The sequence below is a fragment of the Neoarius graeffei genome, chromosome 18 (genome assembly GCF_027579695.1).
Source record: "Neoarius graeffei isolate fNeoGra1 chromosome 18, fNeoGra1.pri, whole genome shotgun sequence".
NCBI classification, from domain to species: domain Eukaryota; kingdom Metazoa; phylum Chordata; class Actinopteri; order Siluriformes; family Ariidae; genus Neoarius; species Neoarius graeffei.
In genome coordinates, this window is record NC_083586.1 from 60141139 (window position 1) to 60163372 (window position 22234).

The 22234-nt window shown below is 43.4% G+C and overlaps 2 protein-coding genes across 3 annotated transcripts in view; one reads left to right on the forward strand and one right to left on the reverse strand.

Moving 5' to 3' along the window:
• dpy30 (dpy-30 histone methyltransferase complex regulatory subunit) overlaps positions 1–680 on the reverse strand; it is a 31577-nt gene extending 30897 nt beyond the window's left edge. The window contains exon 1 of the mRNA XM_060899125.1: positions 606–680. Within this exon, the coding sequence (XP_060755108.1) occupies positions 606–615 (10 nt within the window). The 5' untranslated portion in view covers positions 616–680. The remainder of the gene's footprint in view (positions 1–605) is intronic.
• Positions 681–910: 230 nt separating this feature from the next.
• The window catches only part of tnpo2b (transportin 2b), a 43623-nt gene continuing 22299 nt past the window's right edge, over positions 911–22234 (forward strand). For both annotated transcript variants that reach the window (XM_060899126.1, XM_060899127.1), the window contains exons 1-15: positions 911–1085; positions 2967–3066; positions 5734–5809; positions 5894–6043; positions 6434–6540; positions 7377–7510; positions 9014–9095; positions 9182–9304; positions 9458–9576; positions 10636–10696; positions 10794–10965; positions 17681–17833; positions 18061–18286; positions 19194–19365; positions 19530–19616. In XM_060899126.1, coding sequence (XP_060755109.1) covers positions 2968–3066; positions 5734–5809; positions 5894–6043; positions 6434–6540; positions 7377–7510; positions 9014–9095; positions 9182–9304; positions 9458–9576; positions 10636–10696; positions 10794–10965; positions 17681–17833; positions 18061–18286; positions 19194–19365; positions 19530–19616 — 1761 coding nt within the window. In that variant the 5' untranslated portion in view covers positions 911–1085; position 2967. The remainder of the gene's footprint in view (positions 1086–2966; positions 3067–5733; positions 5810–5893; positions 6044–6433; positions 6541–7376; positions 7511–9013; positions 9096–9181; positions 9305–9457; positions 9577–10635; positions 10697–10793; positions 10966–17680; positions 17834–18060; positions 18287–19193; positions 19366–19529; positions 19617–22234) is intronic.

A 22234-nucleotide genomic window follows, 5' to 3' on the forward strand; every position in this document is an offset into this window, starting at 1 on the left:
CCAGGCATACGTCACTATATCCATTATTACGTCACAAGTGAGAATACTTGTCACTAGAATAGGAAGCCCATCCAGTATTCTTAAAAAATAATAATAATAATAATTTCTCTCAACAACTAGGTCCATTTGGTCTCAAAAAATCAGTTTGATTTTTTAAATCTACGACTAATTTTATATAAAATAAAGTTTGAAAAAGTCAATCCGCTGGAGGATCCGTTTAAATAAACCAACCAGGCCTGGATCTTTATTCACAACAATCCAGAAAATCTAATATATTGAAATGTGTACCAATAAAATAAGCATTATGTAGAACATTAATCACACTGCAATAATATAAAGTCTAATCTGATTTCAGCAAATGCTAACTAACTACTGCTCAATGGCGGGATTCAATGGGCTACATTAGCACAGCTGGCTAACTAGCTAACTTGTACGTGTTAGCAAGCTAACTAGCCACTTTATGAACGACTGCACAAATATTTAAATATCTTTCTTAAACAATATTTATTACTAATAATAATAAATAAACGAGTTAGTTAGTTATTTCCAAAATAACTAACATTTTCTTTGCGTATAAACCCCTAAGATGAGACGCTAAGACTCACCGTCCGCCATGTTTGTTGTTAGTTTCTACGCTACACGATGATTCAACGCAAGAGTTTACGCACTTGACGTAGCGTCGGCTAACAGGCGACAATGTGTAATAATAATCTCGCGAGAATTCCGAACGCAAGTGAGGTTTCAACGGCAACTCGAAGTTCTCGCGGAATTTGACGAGTCACCTTCGAGACATGGCCGACAACCCCTGCCAACTTTCCCTTTCCGGTGTTTAGCTACATCACGTACGGAAGCCGAAAGTGGACACGGTACGTGCCGATGCACCATACTGAAAAAAAAATCGCAGTAGTAAAAAAAAAAGAGGCGCTGGCGATTGAATAACTAACAATCTGACGAGATTAACAGATATTTCGGACGGGAGATTAAACCCATTTCAGAGTTATTAAACTAAACTATAATCTAAAACCATAAACCAACGAAAGAAGAAGAAAGAGGAAATCGGCGTGTTGACAAATCCGCGACATCAGGTAAAAGCGCCTTTGGCGGCACTTTCAACATGTTAGCTAGCTAACCTAGCCGATTTAGCCGCGGCTAGCTAGCTTTCTTCTTCAAGATGGATATGAAGGCAAATCAACGAATGCAATGTTTCTTCTGTGTCTTTTTTTGTCCTTTATATGTTTTATAGTTATGTCACTAACTTGGCGTCGCATATTGGCTGATTTTTTGACACATTACTCTTACGTAGGTCTCATACCCAGCTAACAAGGTTAGCTAGTTGTAGCTAAACAGCGCAAATTGGGCCCCCCGCTTCTTCGGCGATGGTTTTTATTTCGTACCCGTATTCCTCAAAACCCCGCCTCCAACCTGAGCAATACATGGAGCCGATTGGACGAAATGAGCGCCAGTCACGAATCGCGAACCAATCCTCGTACAGGATGCCGATTTATCAGAATACGGATGGGAGAAAAAATAACGCCTCCCCCCCATTTTTTTTTTAACGGCCTTGCCAGATTCAAAGCCGGGTAGTGTCGTGATTTGCATGCATTCAAACGACTTGTGGAGCGATGTAAACATAATTAAGTTCCGGTCTTTCATAAAACGCGCAGTTGTGCGGATTATAAAGGGGAAGTACGTGTTGCTTTGATTTACTGATCGGGATAAATAGCTGGGATGTTGATGCTCAACCCGAGCTAATGTAATGTTTAGTTATTAGGCTAAGATTATCTCTCTAAACTAATTCGATGAATCTCAAACGCTTCCTGAGATATTTTATTACAAAAATCCATGTTATTTAAAGTGAATAATCGCTGAATGATCTGAAAGGCTTTATAAACAGAGTGCGAATGATAGAGGGGTGTCCAACTTCCTAATTAACTAATTAACCCCTAAAAGAAAGTAAAGCCAATGGTTTGGTTATTTCTTAAACACTTTATGTAGTAAGTAATTATAAAATGAAACAACACGGTATGTTTTTGTAGCTGGGTTAGAAAAACACACCTGAGCTACACTTTGAAACACCCCTACAATGGACCGTACCATTTTTTTTAAAACCCCTTTAAAACTCAACCTGTAGTGATGGCTATTATTATTATTATTCCTTTCAAATATCTCCCTCACACACACTTTTTTTTTTAAATGATAATTAAACCACTCTTTTTGTCATAATATATCTTATAAGATGTAAATATTAACATTTCGTACTTGAACTTATCCCCTGTTTCTTTTATTCAGCCTGAAAGCAAACCTATCTGTTTGGACGTGTTCCAATCCACGTCAAGTGTTTACTCCTGTATGTAGTGCACTACTTAGGGGCTTTCACCTTTTTATAGCCATGTTTGGGACATATCCAGTCCCATAATGCACTGCAGGAGGTTAGTGTCCAAAGGATGGAGGACGTTTGCTTTATACACTATGCACTTTTTAGGGAATAAGGGGTCGATTTAGGACACGGGGTCCATAGTGATATACATGTATATAATTCGCACTCTGTTTATGTTTATTCTAAGATTAGCTAATTCTTTAATTTTATTAAACTTTCTAACAATCCTGACCTTTCCACCTGCTTCCATCATGTCCCGTCACAAGAAACCGGTTCTGATTTGAGTCATTATGAGATGTTTTTGTTTGATTTATTTATTTATTTATGTTCCTTTCACCACACCATTGCACTCAGTCCATTAAGTCTGGAGCATCAGTAGCTGGAGCTGTCAGTGTGTGTGTGTGTGTGTGCCAGGTTTATCTGGAGTGTGTGTGTGTGTGTTGCATCGCTGATCATTTCGAGTAGAGTTCTCTGTCTAGCGCACTCATTCGTCCTCTGTGTGTGTTTTCCGTGTTTCTGTTTTATTTGCGTGCGTGCATGTTCGTCCTCGTCTTTGTGGGTGTGTGTGCTGGGGTGTGCGTGAGGGCAGGATGGAGTGGCAGCCGGACGAGCAGAGCCTCCAGCAGGTTCTCCTGCTGCTGAAGGACTCGCAGTCTCCAGACACAGCCACGCAGAGAGCGGTGCAGGAGGTATCCTTTTTTATTTAAAGAACAAAAAACTGTTAATCTACTTTTTATGTGTTGTTTTCTAAGTCCATCTATTATACAGCATTATTGTGGGAATCTGTGTCTTAGATGGAGGCCGTGTAACAAACAAACATCGTCACAAATCGGATACGTGTGCACTACTATAGGTTGTTATTAAACACAGACACTGATGTTTTTTCCTGTTATAGTTAGTGTTTGAATTTAAAAAAAAAAAACTCTTAAACCTACGGAAAGTCTGTTTCGAGTGCCAGGCTTCTGGATTTTCTTCTGGATCATGACAACATTCACGACAATAACAGAACTTGCGAAATATTTTACAGCTCGATGAGAAACCACGGACAGAGATGCGTGTTTTGGCTCTGATGTGCCCTCTAGTGGTTGATTTTATTAATCTTGCGTGCGTGAATGATGCGTATTTCTCGGAAGTTCGTGTGTATGAGTTTAGATGTCGTGCTTTTACTTGGTTTTTTTTTGTGACTAAGTTTATTTTACTCTGAAAGAAAATTTTAACATCTTCGTATCGGCGACTGCTGTGGTTTTTTTTTTTCTTTGTTATTGACGTGTACCAGGTTTGTAGAAACGATACAAGTTCTGGAGTTGTAATTACGACACCGTGGTGGTGTTCAGTTCGATATTTCCGAAAGCACTCGAAGAAAGAGACACGAGTGACGTACAACCCCGATTCCAAAAACGTTGGGACAAAGTACAAATTGTAAATAAAAACGGAACGCAATAATTTACAAATCTCAAAAACTGATATTGTATTCACAATAGAACATAGACAACATATCAAATGTCGAAAGTGAGACATTTTGAAATTTCATGCCAAATATTGTCTCATTTGAAATTTCATGACAGCAACACATCTCAAAAAAGTTGGGACAGGGGCAATAAGAGGCTGGAAAAGTTAAAGGTACAAAAAAGGAACAGCTGGAGGACCAAATTGCAACTCATTAGGTCAATTGGCAATAGGTCATTAACATGACTGGGTATAAAAAGAGCATCTTGGAGTGGCAGCGGCTCTCAGAAGTAAAGATGGGAAGAGGATCACCAATCCCCCTAATTCTGCGCCGACAAATAGTGGAGCAATATCAGAAAGGAGTTCGACAGTGTAAAATTGCCAAGAGTTTGAACATATCATCATCTCCAGTGCATAATATCATCAAAAGATTCAGAGAATCTGGAAGAATCTCTGTGCGTAAGGGTCAAGGCCGGAAAACCATACTGGGTGCCCGTGATCTTCGGGCCCTTAGACGGCACTGCATCACATACAGGCATGCTTCTGTATTGGAAATCACAAAATGGGCTCAGGAATATTTCCAGAGAACATTATCTGTGAACACAATTCACCGTGCCATCCGCCGTTGCCAGCTAAAACTCTATAGTTCAAAGAAGAAGCCGTATCTAAACACGATCCAGAAGCGCAGACGTCTTCTCTGGGCCAAGGCTCATTTAAAATGGACTGTGGCAAAGTGGAAAACTGTTCTGTGGTCAGACGAATCAAAATTTGAAGTTCTTTATGGAAATCAGGGACGCCGTGTCATTCGGACTAAAGAGGAGAAGGACGACCCAAGTTGTTATCAGCGCTCAGTTCAGAAGCCTGCATCTCTGATGGTATGGGGTTGCATTAGTGCGTGTGGCATGGGCAGCTTACACATCTGGAAAGACACCATCAATGCTGAAAGGTATATCCAGGTTCTAGAGCAACATATGCTCCCATCCAGACGACGTCTCTTTCAGGGAAGACCTTGCATTTTCCAACATGACAATGCCAAACCACATACTGCATCAATTACAGCATCATGGCTGCGTAGAAGAAGGGTCCGGGTACTGAACTGGCCAGCCTGCAGTCCAGATCTTTCACCCATAGAAAACATTTGGCGCATCATAAAACGGAAGATACGACAAAAAAGACCTAAGACAGTTGAGCAACTAGAATCCTACATTAGACAAGAATGGGTTAACATTCCTATCCCTAAACTTGAGCAACTTGTCTCCTCAGTCCCCAGACGTTTACAGACTGTTGTAAAGAGAAAAGGGGATGTCTCACAGTGGGAAACATGGCCTTGTCCCAACTTTTTTGAGATGTGTTGTTGTCATGAAATTTAAAATCACCTAATTTTTCTCTTTAAATGATACATTTTCTCAGTTTAAACATTTGATATGTCATCTGTTCTATTCTGAATAAAATATGGAATTTTGAAACTTCCACATCATTGCATTCCGTTTTTATTTACAATTTGTTCTTTGTCCCAACTTTTTGGAATCGGGGTTGTACTGTGACATTAACTCATGTCAGTTCGAAGGACGGGTTTATTTTGAAAGCAGGAATTCGGAATTACGAATTTTCATTTTTGATTTCTGGACATTTTGAGAGAGAGAATTTATAATAAAAACAACTTTATGGCCGTGTTGGTTCGGTGTTACTCCCTGAGCTCGAGGGTTAAGAGACCGTCCTGAGGGGATTTATTTGCCGTTTCTTTGTTGGAGATTCGAGTTACGAGTTTTACTCAAATGCAGAGTTTTTTCATTCCCATCTTCGTCCCGGTAAAATTTTTACAGCTTTTTTTTCCCTCTTCCCAGGTGTAGTTCAAGTTGTTGTGATTGTTGTTGTTGTAAAATAAGTTTCCTTAGCGAGCGTTGTGACAGAAATTGGAGCAGCTCAATCAATACCCTGACTTCAACAATTACCTCATCTTTGTCCTCACGAGTCTCAAATCTGAAGGTGAGTCCTTTCACCTTTCAGCCTGTTTGTGTAATCAGTTTTCTGTGATGTATTGATCGTGTGTGTGTGTGTGTGCGCGCGCAGATGAGCCGACTCGCTCTCTCAGCGGTTTGATCCTGAAGAACAACGTGAAGGCTCACTATCAGAGTTTCCCTCCTGCCGTAGCCGACTTCATCAAACAGGAGTGTCTCAACAACATCGGAGACCCGTCGCCCCTCATCCGCGCCACCATCGGTGTGTGTGACGTAAACGTAACTATAAATGGATAACGAGTACGACGTGTTATTCTTTTATTATTAACTTTGTCATCTGCAGAATGCTGTGGAGGAATAAAGCACTTTGGAACATGCCATTAGAGGAAAATAATCAGCTTCAGTGTGGTAACAGTGACTCCGTGTCATCACCCCACGCCAGCGCTGATTATTTCCCTCTAACAGCACGACACTGAGAGTGTTATTCCCTACAGACGGGTCAGAGTTTGGGGAAATTTATTCATCCAATTTACAAGGAATAAAGTCCTGAATGTTTAACGTCTGTGTGTAGATACTGTTCCATCCAACGGAGCAAGGTTTAGTGAATAGTGTGTGTGTGTGTGTGTGTGTGTGTGTGTGTGTGTGTGTGTAGGGATTCTGATCACCACTATAGCGTCTAAAGGTGAGCTGCAGATGTGGCCTGAGCTCCTGCCTCAGCTCTGTAACCTGCTCAACTCTGAGGATTACAACACCTGTGAGGTAACACACACGGATCCTGTCATGTCTAAAGTGTCTGTAGCTTTACTGCCCCTTTTCCACCAAAGCAGTTCCAGGGCTGGTTCGGGGCCAGTGCTTAGTTTGGAACCGGGTTTTCTGTTTCCACTGACAAAGAACTGGCTCTGGGGCCAGAAAAACCGGTTCCAGGCTAGCACCAACTCTCTGCTGGGCCAGAGGAAAGAACCGCTTACGTCAGCGGGGGGGGGGCGGAGTTGTTAAGACCAACAACAATAACAAGACCGAGAAAGATCGCCATTTTTTTTTTTTTTTTAAAGATATTTTTTTGGGCTTTTTGCACCTTTATTGGATAGGACAGTGTAGAGACAGGAAATGAGCGGGAGAGAGACGGGAAGGGATCGGGAAATGACCTCGGGCCGGAATCGAACCCGGGTCGCCCGCATTCATGGTATGGCGCCTTAACCACCTGAGCCACGACGCCCCCTAAAGATCGCCATTTTTAAGCGACGAGAAGCAGCAGCTGTACAAACGCGAAGTCATCCATTATTATTATTATTATTATTGTTGCTGCTTCTTCTCCGTGTTGTTTTTGCTTCGATATTCACGCCAAGGTTTATGCAAACGTAGCGACGTAACTGACGTATACAGCGACGTAATGACGTGGCTTCCCTTAGCACCGTGAGCGATGGAAAAGCAAACTGGTTCTCAGCTGGATCGCGAGTTGAACGAGTTGTGACCCAGCACCAGCACTGGCCCTGAACCAGCCCTGGAACTGATTTGGTGGAAAAGGGGTATGTGTCTGGTGTCTAATGAGGTTATTGTAGGCTGTGTGTGACTGATTAAAGTGTGTGTGTGTGTAGGGCTCGTTCGGTGCATTACAGAAGATCTGTGAGGACTCGTCTGAGCTGTTGGACAGCGACGCTCTGAATCGTCCTCTCAACATCATGATCCCCAAATTCCTGCAATTCTTCAAACACTGCAGCCCCAAGATCAGGTCTCTCTCTCTCTGTCTCTGCCTCTCTCTGTCTCTGCCTCTCTCTGTCTCTGCCTCTCTCTGTCTCTGCCTCTCTCTGTCTCTGCCTCTCTCTCTCTGTCTCTGCCTCTCTCTCTCTGTCTCTGCCTCTCTCTGTCTCTGCCTCTCTCTGTCTCTGCCTCTCTCTCTCTGTCTCTGCCTCTCTCTCTCTGCCTCTCTCTCTCTGTCTCTGCCTCTCTCTCTCTGCCTCTGCCTCTCTCTGTCTCTGCCTCTGCCTCTCTCTGTCTCTGCCTCTCTCTCTGTCTCTCTGTCACACACTCTGCCTGCCTGTCTGTCTCTCTTTCTGTCTCTCTCTCTTCCCTCTCTCTGCATGTGTCTATCTCTCTCTGTCTCTGCTGCTCTGCCTGTCTCTCTCTCTCTCTCTCTCTCTCTCTCTCTCTCTCTCTCTCTCTCTCTCTGTCACACACACTGCCTGCCTGTCTGTCTGTGTCTCTGTCTGTGTCTCTCTCTCTCTCTCTCTCTCTGCTTGTCTATCTCTCTCTCTGGCTCTGCCACTCTGCCTGTGTCTCTCTCTCTCTCTCTCTCTCTCTCTCTCTTGCTCTGTCTCTGCCTCTCTCTCTTTGTGTCTCTCTCTCTCTGGCTCTGTCGCACACTCTGCCTGCCTGTCTCCCTCTCTCTGTTTCTGCCTCTCTTTCCCTCTCTCTGCATGTGTGTGTGTCTCTCTCTCTCTCTCTCTCTCTGCCTGTCTATCTCTTTCTGACTCTGCCGCTCTGCCTGTCTCTCTCTCTCTCTCTCTGGCTCTGCCTCTCTCTCTCTGTGTGTCTCTCTCTCTGGCTCTCTGTCACACACTCTGCCTGCTTGTCTCTCTCTCTCTCTCTTTGCACATGTCTCTCTCTCTCTGCTGCTCTGCCTGTCTCTCTGTCTCTGCCTCCTCTCTCTCTCGCTCTCTCTCTCTCTCTCTCTGGCTCTCTGTCACACACTCTGCCTGCCTGTCTCTCTCTCCGTTTCTGCCTCTCTCTCTCTGCCTGTCTATCTCTTTCTGACTCTGCCACTCTGCCTGTCTCTCTCTCTCTGGCTCTGCCTCTCTCTCTCTGGCTCTCTGTCACACACTCTGCCTGTCTCTCTCTCTCTGGCTCTGCCTCTCTCTCTCTGGCTCTCTGTCACACACTCTGCCTGTCTCTCTCTCTCTGGCTCTGCCTCTCTCTCTCTGGCTCTCTGTCACACACTCTGCCTGTCTCTCTCTCTCTCTCTCTCTCTCTCTCTCTCTCTCTCTCTCTCTCTCTCTCTTTGCACATGTCTCTCTGTCTCTGCTGCTCTGCCTGTCTCTCTGTCTCTGCCTCCTCTCTCTCTCTCTCTCTCTCTCTCTCTCTCTCTCTGGCTCTGCCCCCCCTCTCTCTCTGCCTCCTCTCTCTCTCTGCCCCCCCCTCTCTCTCTCTCTCTGTCCTGCTAGAGGCTGGTGATGGTGTAATATTTATGCTGTTGAGCAGCATTTCACTGGTGTGATGTGTAATTTAATGCCCCCAGGTCTCATGCTATAGCGTGTGTGAATCAGTTCATCATCGGCCGAGCTCAGGCTCTGATGGACAACATCGACACCTTCATAGAGGTGAGACTAGAGCCAACCCCAGCCTGGTTATTCACGCTTTTATTAGCCTTTATTGGAGTTTAAACCTTTCCCCTTCTCCGTCTCAGTCCCTGTTTGTGCTGGCGGGTGATGAAGACTCGGAGGTGAGGAAGAACGTGTGCAGGGCGCTGGTGATGCTGCTGGAGGTCCGTATAGACCGTCTCATCCCGCACATGCACAGCATCATCCAGGTGAGCCAGCGAGAGAGAGAGAGAGATTATTATTATTATGATGTAGATTGCATTTTTCACTCCATTTTTTTTCTTTTCCTCTCTCTCTCTCTCTCTCTCTCTCTCTCTCTCTCTCCCATACACACACACACACACACACACACACACACACAGTACATGCTCCAGCGCACTCAGGACCCAGATGAGAACGTGGCTCTGGAAGCGTGTGAGTTCTGGCTCACTCTGGCTGAACAGCCCATCTGTAAAGAAGCTCTATCAGGTCACCTGGTACAGTGAGTACATCTCCCCCCCCAGTCTCTCTCGCAGTGGTACAGTCCATTCTTAAAGGCAACTTTTGTACAAAATCACCACAAATAGATAGATAAATATATAAAGTAATCGATCATGGAGTTTATAGAGAAAGAACAGACCGCATAACAGTATCTTTTAACTTTTAATAATCTGGGCTTGCACTGAGCTCAGCGAAGATGCGTTCCGCCATATTGATCTACTGCGTGACGTCATGCGGCCCACCACTGAAAATAACTCTTCAGTGCTTCATGGTAATAAGGTAAAAAACCAGTACAATCGCTTCTTCAAAGTTTCACCAAATGGTTTTATTTATGCAACTTAAAGCTCATAATACTGTAGAACTCTGGTCGAGTAAAAACACGGAGCAAAAACATGGCTGAATCCTGAATGACTCCTGTTTGGATTTGTCCTACCAAGCCTACTGCGCATGCGTGAAGCGGCTCGGCTCGGTTTTCCCTTTCGGGCGCTCTCGTTTTCTGTTAGAATTTGGTAAAGAAAAAAATAAATAAATATTATTTACCAGCTTACCGGGTCCATGAACATAAATCTGACAGCTGACAAGGTCGGGATATAAACGAATCGAATACAAGCCGCCCGCCGGGACTCCTAATCACAGTGATCTGTCTGTAAACACTGTTTTCATGGGCCCAGTGACGTCACAGATCAGAGGGAGGCGCATTAACGAAAGATTCTGATTGGTTTATAGTTGCCCACAATCTCAAAATGGCTGCCTCCTCCAACTTCGACTCCTCTGTGTCAATTCATGATTTCAAAGTTAAAAATATTTTTTCATGTTCGATATATAATGGAAATAATTAATGGAATTGATTACGTACATGTTTTTCTCCTATTACACACCTGGTTTTGTACAAAAGTTGCCTTTTCCTTTAATATGGCAGGATAATGGACTTTCTCAAAGTCTATACATGTTGATATATTAAATATTATATTATTAACAGCTGTGCTCTTACACGGGATGTCGGTGTTAAAGAGGGGGTGTGTGTGTGTGTGTGTGTGTGTGTGTGTGTGTGTGTGTGTAGACTTATTCCTATCCTGGTGAATGGGATGAAGTATTCAGAGATTGACATCATCCTGCTGAAGGTAAGTGTCGACCTCACAGGAACTGAGCACTGTGTGTGTGTGTGTGTGTCACTGTGTATTTTTCTGCCTCTCTCTCTCTCTCTCTCTTTCTCTGTAGGGTGATGTGGAGGAGGATGATACGATCCCGGACAGCGAGCAGGACATAAAGCCGCGCTTCCACAAGTCTCGGACCGTCACACTGCAGCATGAAGGAGGAGAGGGACAGGAGGACGAGGACATAGACGAAGATGAGGATGATGACGATGACACTCTGTCTGACTGGAACCTGCGTGAGTAGCGAGGGCTGTGTGTGTAACATACTGTGAGGTACAGACCTACAAGCCCAGTGTTTCCCACAGACCAGGTAGCAGTTTGTTGGTGCCCCACTGTCCGATGAGGGAATCGTGCACGGTGGTGTCGTGGCGGTCGGTGGAGTCGGTCATTGGGGTGTATGCAAAGTGTTTACAGCAGGCGGTGTTCAAACACACAGTATTTTTCTTCAGAGTCACCTGCTGGGACTATTTTAAAGCTACAAGAAGCATTTGAGATTATTCAGTTCAATCTAAATTCTAAGTTCTTTAAGAGAAGACAGCTAAAACCATTTTTCCCAGAACCCTGCCTGGTTTCATTCCTCGACCCAACTTTACATTACAGGGCAGGCCATTAGTTTGCTGGGCTTGATGTTGGTGGAAAACCCGTCTTTTAAATTTATGAAAATTACTCACCAAAATTGAAGTTCAAGTTTAGTTTTTTGCCTTTTTGGTGGCAATCTTTCAATCATTTTTTAGTTGACATTCAAGGAATAAATTGCAAAAAACAAGCTGGATACTAAAATGAAATAAATAGTATAATGTAACAACAAAATAATAATAAAATAAAATATCATAATTAGATGTAATAAACCACTTAAGGCAACTAACAATAATGAAAACGCATTACCCTGATTGGTGCAAAGCCTGCATGCCCTATCAGAACATTTAATTCTGCGTGGCTTCCTGAAAAAAAAACCCTCAAGTGCCCTATCGTAAGGGAAGTCATTGGGTTCGGGACCATTTATGGAGATTCGTAAGCAGGCTGCCAGGTGTTCCCCTTGGAGCCTATTGAGGTTTTTCACCCACGTGACCAAGTCATGTGATGCATCGTTAGGCTGCCATTTTGGACGTCACGGCTCGAATCAGTTTGAATGCGAGGAAGGCGACAAACGAAAAACATAGAAAAAGGAGCGAGATGCAGAAAACACCTTCACTATCCAGCAACGTAGGGCATTTACAGGGCGAGCAGAGGGAGAGGTATTTGCAAAAATTGAGGTTAGCAGGCTTAGAAAACGACGTTTACCTGCTTCCACCAGGATTGTTCACTGACGTACGGAAGTACACGAAGCCCTCGTCTTTACCTGACTTCGGCCCACATGATCTGTATACCTATGTCGTTAAAAACCCATCGCCATACACAGGTATTGATCTGAAAGCGTATAAGAGTTTGGATGCCTACAAATATTTTGTGTCAGGCTGGGTAACATGCCTACATCAGCGGGTCGGCCCTGGAGCCGGTGGTCGCCATCTTATTACAGCTAAGGTTTGTTCACATTTTCATTTAATGTCGGTCCTCAGGATAAACAAAATGTTATTAAATGTCATTGAAATAACTTCTTAGTCTGTTGAGACATGGCCCGTTATAAATTTGCTGTTACCAGGCAATGACCAAGAACTGTATTATTAGGGTCGGTGTAGTTGTAGCAGTGCACTAGCAGCTAGCTGTTAGCACTAGCTAATGTCAACAACATAGTAGCTGGTATGTTACTGTAGCAATGTTTACGTTCAGTCATTTGGATGACTGTTAAAACCTTTCAGTCTCAAGTTTTTCCTTTACTGGATTTACTAGTTTACGGAGCTAGCGCGCTCGCTCCCAGCCTGCCCGAGCTAGCGCGCTAGCTCCGTAAACTAGTAAATACAGTAAAGGAAAAACTTGGGACTGAAAGGTTTTAACAGTCATCCGAATGACTGAACGTAAACATTGCTACAGTAACATACTAGCTACTATGTTGTTGACATTAGCTATCTTGACCTTCAAAATGGCGGACACCGGGGCGTCACGTCACCTGTGACGTCACGTCGAAATCCTCTATACGCACAGAGACAGTTTGAAAGACAGCAGGTTGTTCCTCCCACACCCTTCAGAAATGTCTACAACCCAGACCAGACTAAATATTCACATTTATTCTGGCTTGCCAGGCTAGTGATTGCCTGTTGTTGAACCCTTTCTTGTGCTATGTTTGAGTATATGTAAAGGAATAAGTTGTTGCGCTAGATAGGCCTAAATAAATAAATGATTTTTTTTTTTTTTTTTGCTTTAATCCATGTAAGCAGGCAACATCCAACATCACATCACTTCCCTTTCAACTGCTGTGTGGACTAACGAGGTTTTATCTGGACAGGATGTTGTGTAATGTAATGCATGTACCATACGGTCAATGTGAAGATCAAGATGGTGATTTTAAGTTAAAGAACAGGCATGTACAATTGGCATTACATATTGGAATTTTTTTTTTTAATAAAAAACTAAGTTCATCTCGGCCTAAAAAATTTAGGCAGATGCTCCCGCGCGGCACATGCCAGCAATTCCCCCCGTCCCCCTATGAAATGAGCAATAACAGGGCTTTCCACTAGCACTACGTTCACACTGCAAGGCTTAATGCTCAATTCCGATTTTTTTGTGAGGTCGTTCACATTAACAAATATATGCGACTTGTATGTGATCCTCAGTATGAACGAAAAGCGACCTAAAAGTGTTCCGCATGCGCATTGCAGGATACGACGACGTCACACGCAGTGAGCATGGCCAGTGTTTACGGAAGTAACCTAAAGTTTCCTGTGTATGACAGTAGCCAGCATGGAGTACCTGGCGATGATGCAGTTGTTGTTGCGACGGAGCCAGAACATGCACAATAGCCTGATGTTAAGGAGGAGGTTGAGAAGGAAGAGGGCAAGGGGTTTGGCTCAGGCATTCTGCGGGGTAGTGACTGCAACCTCCGTTCAAAGCAACATCAAAGCCATGTTGTTGTAACTTTTTTTGAGAGACCCGCCGCCTACAGTATTTCAGCGCAGAATAGTGACGTTTGTGGCTTGTTGATGACGTGTAAGTCGGATGAATGCGACCTGGCGGTTCAGACTGAAGTCGCATATGAAAAGATCGGATAGGAATCGGAATTAGCACCACATATCCAAACGGCCTGGGTCGGATTTGAAAAAATCGGATCTGTGTCGTTCATATTGTCAATAAAAGATCGGATACGGGTCACATATGGGCGAAAAGATCGGATTTGAGTCACTTCAGCCTGCAGTGTGAACGTAGTGTAAGGCTCATACTAGCCAGCCATGACAAATGAGTAGCCAGCCGGGGGGAGGAAACACAAAATAAACTCCTGTGCACGCAGTTCCTAGGATTAAATGTATTTTCCACAGACCATTTATTTATTGCAGGAGAGCATTATTCAAAAAAAGGTTCATATTATTATTATTATTATTAGCCTAAGTATGCCTGCATCATAGACAAGCTATATTAATTTCTCAGACATTTGCTTTATTATTATTATTATTATTATTATTATTACAACATATTGCATCTTTTTTTATTCATTACTGTATGCCAGACGCTAATGCACCAATGAAAACTGTGATTTGCGCACCGAAAATAATCAGTAATAGGCTATACGAGCTCACATATTGCATCATGAGGCGTTCCTGGCTTGTAAATCTCTTATTTTCGGTGCATGACACATTCACGCAGCTGAGCATGCTATGAATTAACAACGACAACGGTCTGCAGTGGGGCTACACAATTACACACTCAGCCAACATTTCTCCATTTGTGTATGAAAATACACTCCAACCACTCAGTTTGGTTTCATTTACAACCAACGGTGTCTTTTGATGCCAGCACGTAATTGAACGAGAGAAGACTGGTTTACCGGAGACAAAATAAGCGTTATCTCTGCTTCTGTTCCCTCCGACAGCCCCGACACACTACTGCCTCCGCCGAGTGCGCGCGCACACATACCGCATGTCGGGGCCGCGGATGAGTTACTCTCCCTTGATCAACGAAGTCTGCAGGGAATTTGTGGTTATTATCGGTACAAACGGCGCGAATCATAACTTAAATGAGTGCGGTTCAGTTTGACATTATTGTCAGTCCGTTAGAGAAACATTTAATTTTATTAAAATCGAAAATTAACATTTAGAGCCTGTGGGCTACAAAATTAATAGTCATTTAAAGTAGCCGGCTGGACTTAATTGTGTGGCCGGCAGCCGGCGCTTGTGGAAAGCCCTGAATAAGTAGGAGAGTTATACACGGTATCATACCTAAAATTTTATCAGAAATATAGATATGATACTACGGTATGATTCTCCCCAACATGCTACATTAGATAAGCTAACCCCATTTATAAAAGATACGCACGTATATGTGCCCAAATCCAGAATCCAGGGACACATGTCGGCCCGGGGGCATTTTGAGTTATTGACAGATTCAGAAAGTGCAGTTTCTAAGCTTTCCAGTGATGCCTTCCATGTGGAGATCTGACAATATTTGAAGAATGTGTGGCCTTTTGAAAGTGTATACTTCTTAAAACAGAAAAGGGAGAAAATCGCCCTCAAAGTTTTCCATCTCAGCTACTCTGGGTGCAGGGCGGCCACATAATGGTGCTTATTTGCATGACATTAAGGAAAGCCCTACCCCCTATGAGCTAGCACGATGCTACTTTCATGTAAACAAAGATCACCACGTCAATTTTCCTTCCATGCAAAGTATGCCCAACACAATTATGAAGTACAACAATAAGTCCTAAAGTATACTTTAACGTTTTGTGGTTGAAAAATTACTCACACCGTAAGAAAGAAAGATAGCACGATAATAACACAACACTAGTTTCATGTAAAGCCTCGGTCACAACCGGCCATACGGTACGTGCTCCTACAGCCGGTCTACATGCAAAAAACGCAAGAAACGCACGAGAGCGCATGAAACGCACGAGAGCGCGCGTGTGACGTGCTGATTTTCGAGCCGTGGACCGGCCACAGAGGTTCTTTGTCATGTCAAACAAACTCTACGGGCGCTTACGTTTTTTTCAGGTTGCAAGACAAACTTACAGCCAACGCGCATCTTTCTCCATGAACAAAAAAAAAACGCAGCGATTTGGGAAACGCCAAAAAATCGTACGTCCGATTGTGACCTAGTCTTAACCAAACCACAGCACTCTCCGTTACATGCAAAAATAACCACACAGCCTTAGATTAATAAACTCACCCCATCAGAAAGAGAAACGGCGCCTTGCACACACCAATGCCTCCGATGGAATGTAATCCTAGCTTCCTTTTGGTTGGGTTTTTTTTGCTAGAAATGGTCGTCTCCGATGTAAATACTGTGTGTCTGTTTGCTTCGCGGTGTTTGCTCCTCTGCGCTCTGTTTATCTTGCTCATTCCGTAGTGAAATCACACGCCTGTATGCAGGTTAAGTAGCCACGAGCTCAGCTCGTATCATACAGCTGATTCGCGAAAAAAAAAAAAAGACTTAAATCATCATGTGAATGGCCCATATGGTAATTTACCCACACCCCCCAGCAGGCTACAGTCCTGACAAAAACAAGACAATTTGCAACAAAAAATGTATGCTTTTCCAACAAAACAATCTATTATCTGAAATACTGATTGCATTCTTCAAGATCTCAACTTGCACATGATGGAAAAAAACAATCACAAATTTCGGAAAAAAATGCTTCTTTTGCGATTATCTCGGATTCGTTTCGGCCGACATGCGTCCCTGGATTCGGTGAGGCGTCACATATATGACGTGTATTTGATAAATATGTGATATATATGATGTATATTCATACATTGTTACTTTACGGAAATCTTCAGTAAGTTTGGTCTTTTCATGGCATCCTGTTGTAGACCTAAATATAATGCACATGAACTGACACTCCTTACCTCAACATGTCCTTTACAATCATTTAAGCCACCATGGGCGATGCTGAAACCACTGCTGCAAACAGTACATCGCGCGAAACTGTCAGTATTTTCTACCCTTATTAGACGGGGAGATTGTTAGACGGGGAGATTATTAGACGGGGAGATTATTAGACGGGGAGATTATTAGACAGGGAGATTCTTTTGTGTAATCTGAGGTGAAGTGGGTTTTGTGCTTTGGTTTTTTGGGGCGCGCGCGCTCGCTCTCTGCCATGACGATCCTGTAGGCCGCACTGACTCAACTGAAAGCTTCGGTCCTCGAGAAAAGAGATAAAAGCCCACCCACACTGAAAGCTGATTGGCTTATTTTGCTGAGTAACCCAATCAGGATGCTCTTTGTCTAGCATGCGCTCTCTCTCTCGCGCTCCCTCGCGCACTCCGTCATATGCGCGATGCAGACATTACTGTTTCGCGTGCGCGCTCTTGCTCGCTTGCTCTAGATTCCGGGAGATATTCTCCAATTTGCGGACATCAGGGAGCCGCTATCAATATGCGGGAGGCTCCTGGAACTTCTGGGAGACTTGGGATGTCTGCGTTATAAGGTGACCACAGATTGTTAACCAAACCACCCCCCCAAAAAATTTCTCAACGGATTTACATCGATCTCAAAAACGATCATTTTGGTCTGAGAAAGTCGGAAATCCGCCGATGGGCAGAAAATTCTCATCCCTGGTTATTTTTAATTAGCACGCCTCTCCGTCTGTCTCTGTGTGTGGGTGTATGCGCGCGCGCGTGAACGAGAAGAAAGAGCACTATGAATGAACGGAACGATACGCAACGGAATTTTTTTTTTTTTCAAAATCGCGAGTCTGATTGTGTGGCGATAGGAATCCATTGTGTGGCGCTGCGCAACACAATGGTCTATGTATGGGAAACCCTGAAGCCACATTGATGCACGCAGGCCACGCCTCCTACACTGGACAGATTGTTGTCTTTGGGTGTATTTGTTTGTGCTGAGAACTAATGCAGGTGTGTGTGTGTGTAGGTAAGTGTTCAGCAGCAGCGCTGGATGTCCTGGCGAATGTATTCCGTGATGAGCTGCTGCCCCACCTGCTGCCTCTGTTAAAGGGGCTTCTCTTCCACCCAGACTGGGTCATCAAGGAGTCAGGAATTCTCGTACTGGGAGCCATTGCTGAGGGTGTGTACATCTCGCTCACGTTTACACTCATCTCCAATATTGCAATTCATCTAAATACCTTAAAAGCAGTAGATGCTGCATTAGCCACTGCTGCTAGTGACCGCCATACATCATCACGTCCACCATATTGGAAAGTTTCAGATGATTTTATTGGCCCTGACTGCCATGAGTTTAAATGTGTGTGTGTGTCTCTCTCTCTCTCTCTCTCCCTCTCTCTCTGTATGAAGGCTGCATGCAGGGCATGGTTCCGTACCTGCCTGAGCTGATCCCTCACCTGATCCAGTGTCTGTGTGATAAGAAGGCTCTGGTTCGCTCCATCGCCTGCTGGACGCTGAGCCGCTACGCCCACTGGGTAGTGAGCCAGCCACCTGATGCTCACCTCAAACCCCTCATGACTGAGCTGCTCAAGCGCATCCTCGATGGCAACAAGAGGGTGCAGGAGGCTGCATGCAGGTGTGTGTGTGTAGTACTGCTGAAGTAAACATAGACTATGTTCTGAAACGACCCATATCCGATTTTTTTGCCCATATGCGACCTGTATCCGATTTGTTATTGACAATCTGAACGACACAGATCCGATTTTTTCACATGCGACCCAGGCCGCTTGGATATGTGGTCCTAAATCCGATGCATATCCGATATTTTCACACGCGACTGCAGTCTGACCGGACAGGTCGCATTCATGTGACCTACACGTCATCAACAGACAAACGTCACTATTCTGCGTTGGCTAATCCCACCTCTTTGGTGGAAAACAACAACATTTGTACAGTTTTCAGAATTTAAATAGACTTTTATAGAATTGATCAAGCTAATGGTGGATTTGGTAGGGACCTGGATGTTGATCTGTTAGCCTGATTAAATAAAACAGTTTCTATAACTGATTTATAACTTAAACCATCCTGTATTACAAGATTATAAGATTGTTCTGGAAATTTCCAGTAATTTGACACCTTCGGTCTCATTAGTCTGCTGCCCACATTAATCAGATTATTGTGTGAGTTCCGCCGCCACCACAAAAACCACATCGCCAGGTCTCGCCTCATCTCCATGCTTTACTTGCAAACTTGAAGAGTGCGCTTTTTTTTTTTGTTTACGTAGATGTGCTTATTACGTGTCAATTTGCACATGCGGGACACTTTTGGGTCGTTTTCCGTTCATATTGGAGATCGCATACAAGTCTCATATAATTGGTAATGTGAACAGCCTAACAAAAAAATCGGATTTCACAACAAATCGGATATGGGTCGTTTCAGGTTGCAGTCTGAACGTAGTGTAACTAAGAGTAAACAATAGCAGTGCAGCCTTCACCCTTTTTCACCTTTCTCTCTCTCTCTCTCTCTCCCTCTTCCTGTGCTAGTGCGTTCGCCACTCTGGAGGAGGAGGCCTGCACCGAGCTCGTCCCCTATCTCAGCTTCATTCTGGACACTCTGGTTTTTGCCTTTGGAAAATACCAGCACAAGAACCTGCTCATCCTGTACGACGCTATTGGAACCCTCGCCGACTCTGTGGGACATCACCTCAACCAGCCGGTATGTACACACACACACACACACACACACACATAATAGCGTATATAAATCACAGCTCCGGTCTCGTATCATGATTAAGCTAACTGAATCAACAAAAACAGTCTGATAACGAGCGATTCCTATCTTTAAACACAATTTCCTGTTTGGCTGTGCTCCGTGGGTAGGAGTACATTCAGAAGCTGATGCCTCCTCTGATTCAGAAATGGAACGAGCTGAAGGACGAGGATAAAGACCTGTTCCCCCTGCTGGAGGTGAGACGCTGAAACCGTGGACAGACACATGGATGGACTGATAAATGAATAGAGAATTAGATCAGTATTAACTTGGAAAGTGGATACAGATAACTGGAGAGCTAGATGAGACGATTGATAAGTGAGAGGTCTGATGAACAGTAGGATAGACAGATGGCTGGATAGATAATTTAATACATAAATACTTGTCCTGTATATCTGAAAGGAAAGATGATGGGTCGTCAAATCGACGCTTACATTTAGACACCTGGACAAATTGACAGACATTTGGAGTGATGAACAGAAGAGCACATGGCTTGACTGATGGGACACTTGGAGTGATGGGCAAATTGACAGACACTTGGATAGAAGGACATTTAGAATGATTGACAGACGGAGAGAAGGATGCTTGGACAGATTGACAGGAGGACATTTAGAATGATGGACAGATGGATAGAAGGACATTTAGAATGATGGATAGAAGGACACTTGGACAGATTGACAGAAGGACATTTAGAATGATGGACAAATGGATAAAAGGACGCTTGACAGAAGGATATTTAGAATGATTGACAGATGGATAGGCGGACACTTGGACAGATTGACAGAAGGACATTTAGAATGATGGACAAATGGATAAGAGGACGCTTGACAGATTGACAGAAGGATATTTAGAATGATGGACAGATGGATAGAAGGACATTTAGAATGATGGACAAATGGATAAGAGAACGCTTGGACAGATTGACAGAAGGACATTTAGAATGATGGACAAGAGAATGCTTGGACAGATTGACAGGAAATTTAGAATGATGGACAGATGGATAAGAGGACAGATCGATAGAAGGACATTTAGAATGATGGACAAGAGAATGCTTGGACAGATTGACAGAAGGACATTTAGAATGATGGACAGATGGATAGAAGTACATTTAGAATGATGGACAAATGGATAAGAGGACGCTTGACAGATTGACAGAAGGATATTTAGAATGATTGACAGATAGATAGGAAGACAGATCGATAGAAGGACATTTAGAATGATGGACAAGAGAATGCTTGGACAGATTGACAGAAGGACATTTAGAATGATGGACAGATGGATAGAAGTACATTTAGAATGATGGACAAATGGATAAGAGAACGCTTGGACAAATTGACAGAAGGACATTTAGAATGATGGACAAGAGAATGCTTGGACAGATTGACAGGACATTTAGAATGATGGACAGATGGATAGAAGGACATTTAGAATGATGGATAGAAGGACATTTTAGAATGATGGACAAATGGATAAGAGAACGCTTGGACAGATTGACAGAAGGACATTTAGAATGATTGACATGGGTAAGAGGACACTTGGACATATGGATAGAAGGACATTTAGAATGATGGACAAATGGATAAGAGGATGCTTGGATAGATTGACAGAAGGACATTTAGAATGGATAAGAGAACGCTTGGACAGATTGACAGGATATTTAGAACAATTGACAGATGGATAGAAGGACATTTAGAATGATGGACAGATGGATAGAAGGATATTTAGAATGATGGACAAATGGATAAGAGGATGCTTGGATAGATTGACAGAAGGACATTTAGAATGATGGACAGATGGATAGAAGGACATTTAGAATGATGGATAGAAGGACATTTTAGAATGATGGACAAATGGATGAGGATGCTTGGACAGATTGACAGAAGGACATTTAGAATGATGGACAAATGGATAAGAGAACGCTTGGACAGATTGACAGAAGGACATTTAGAATGATGGACAGATGGATAGAAGTACATTTAGAATGATGGACAAATGGATAAGAGAACGCTTGGACAAATTGACAGAAGGACATTTAGAATGATGGACAAGAGAATGCTTGGACAGATTGACAGGACATTTAGAATGATGGACAGATGGATAGAAGGACATTTAGAATGATGGATAGAAGGACATTTTAGAATGATGGACAAATGGATGAGGATGCTTGGACAGATTGACAGAAGGACATTTAGAATGATGGACAAATGGATAAGAGAACGCTTGGACAGATTGACAGAAGGACATTTAGAATGATGGACAGATGGATAGAAGTACATTTAGAATGATGGACAAATGGATAAGAGAACGCTTGGACAAATTGACAGAAGGACATTTAGAATGATGGACAAGAGAATGCTTGGACAGATTGACAGGACATTTAGAATGATGGACAGATGGATAGAAGGACATTTAGAATGATGGATAGAAGGACATTTTAGAATGATGGACAAATGGATGAGGATGCTTGGACAGATTGACAGAAGGACATTTAGAATGATGGACAAATGGATAAGAGAACGCTTGGACAGATTGACAGAAGGACATTTAGAATGATTGACATGGATAAGAGGACACTTGGACAGATGGATAGAAGGACGTTTAGAATGATGAACACGGACAAATTGACAGGAAGACACTTGGACAAATGGCTGGATGGATAGATGATGAATTGTGCAATGGACACAAGGATGGATAAGTGATTGGATGGCTGTATAAACAGTCAGACAGATGAAGAGACGTCTGACTAGAGGGAGCGGTAGATACAGAGGCATAATATAAAATGTCTATCACGGATTCTGGAGACTGGTGGTGATTA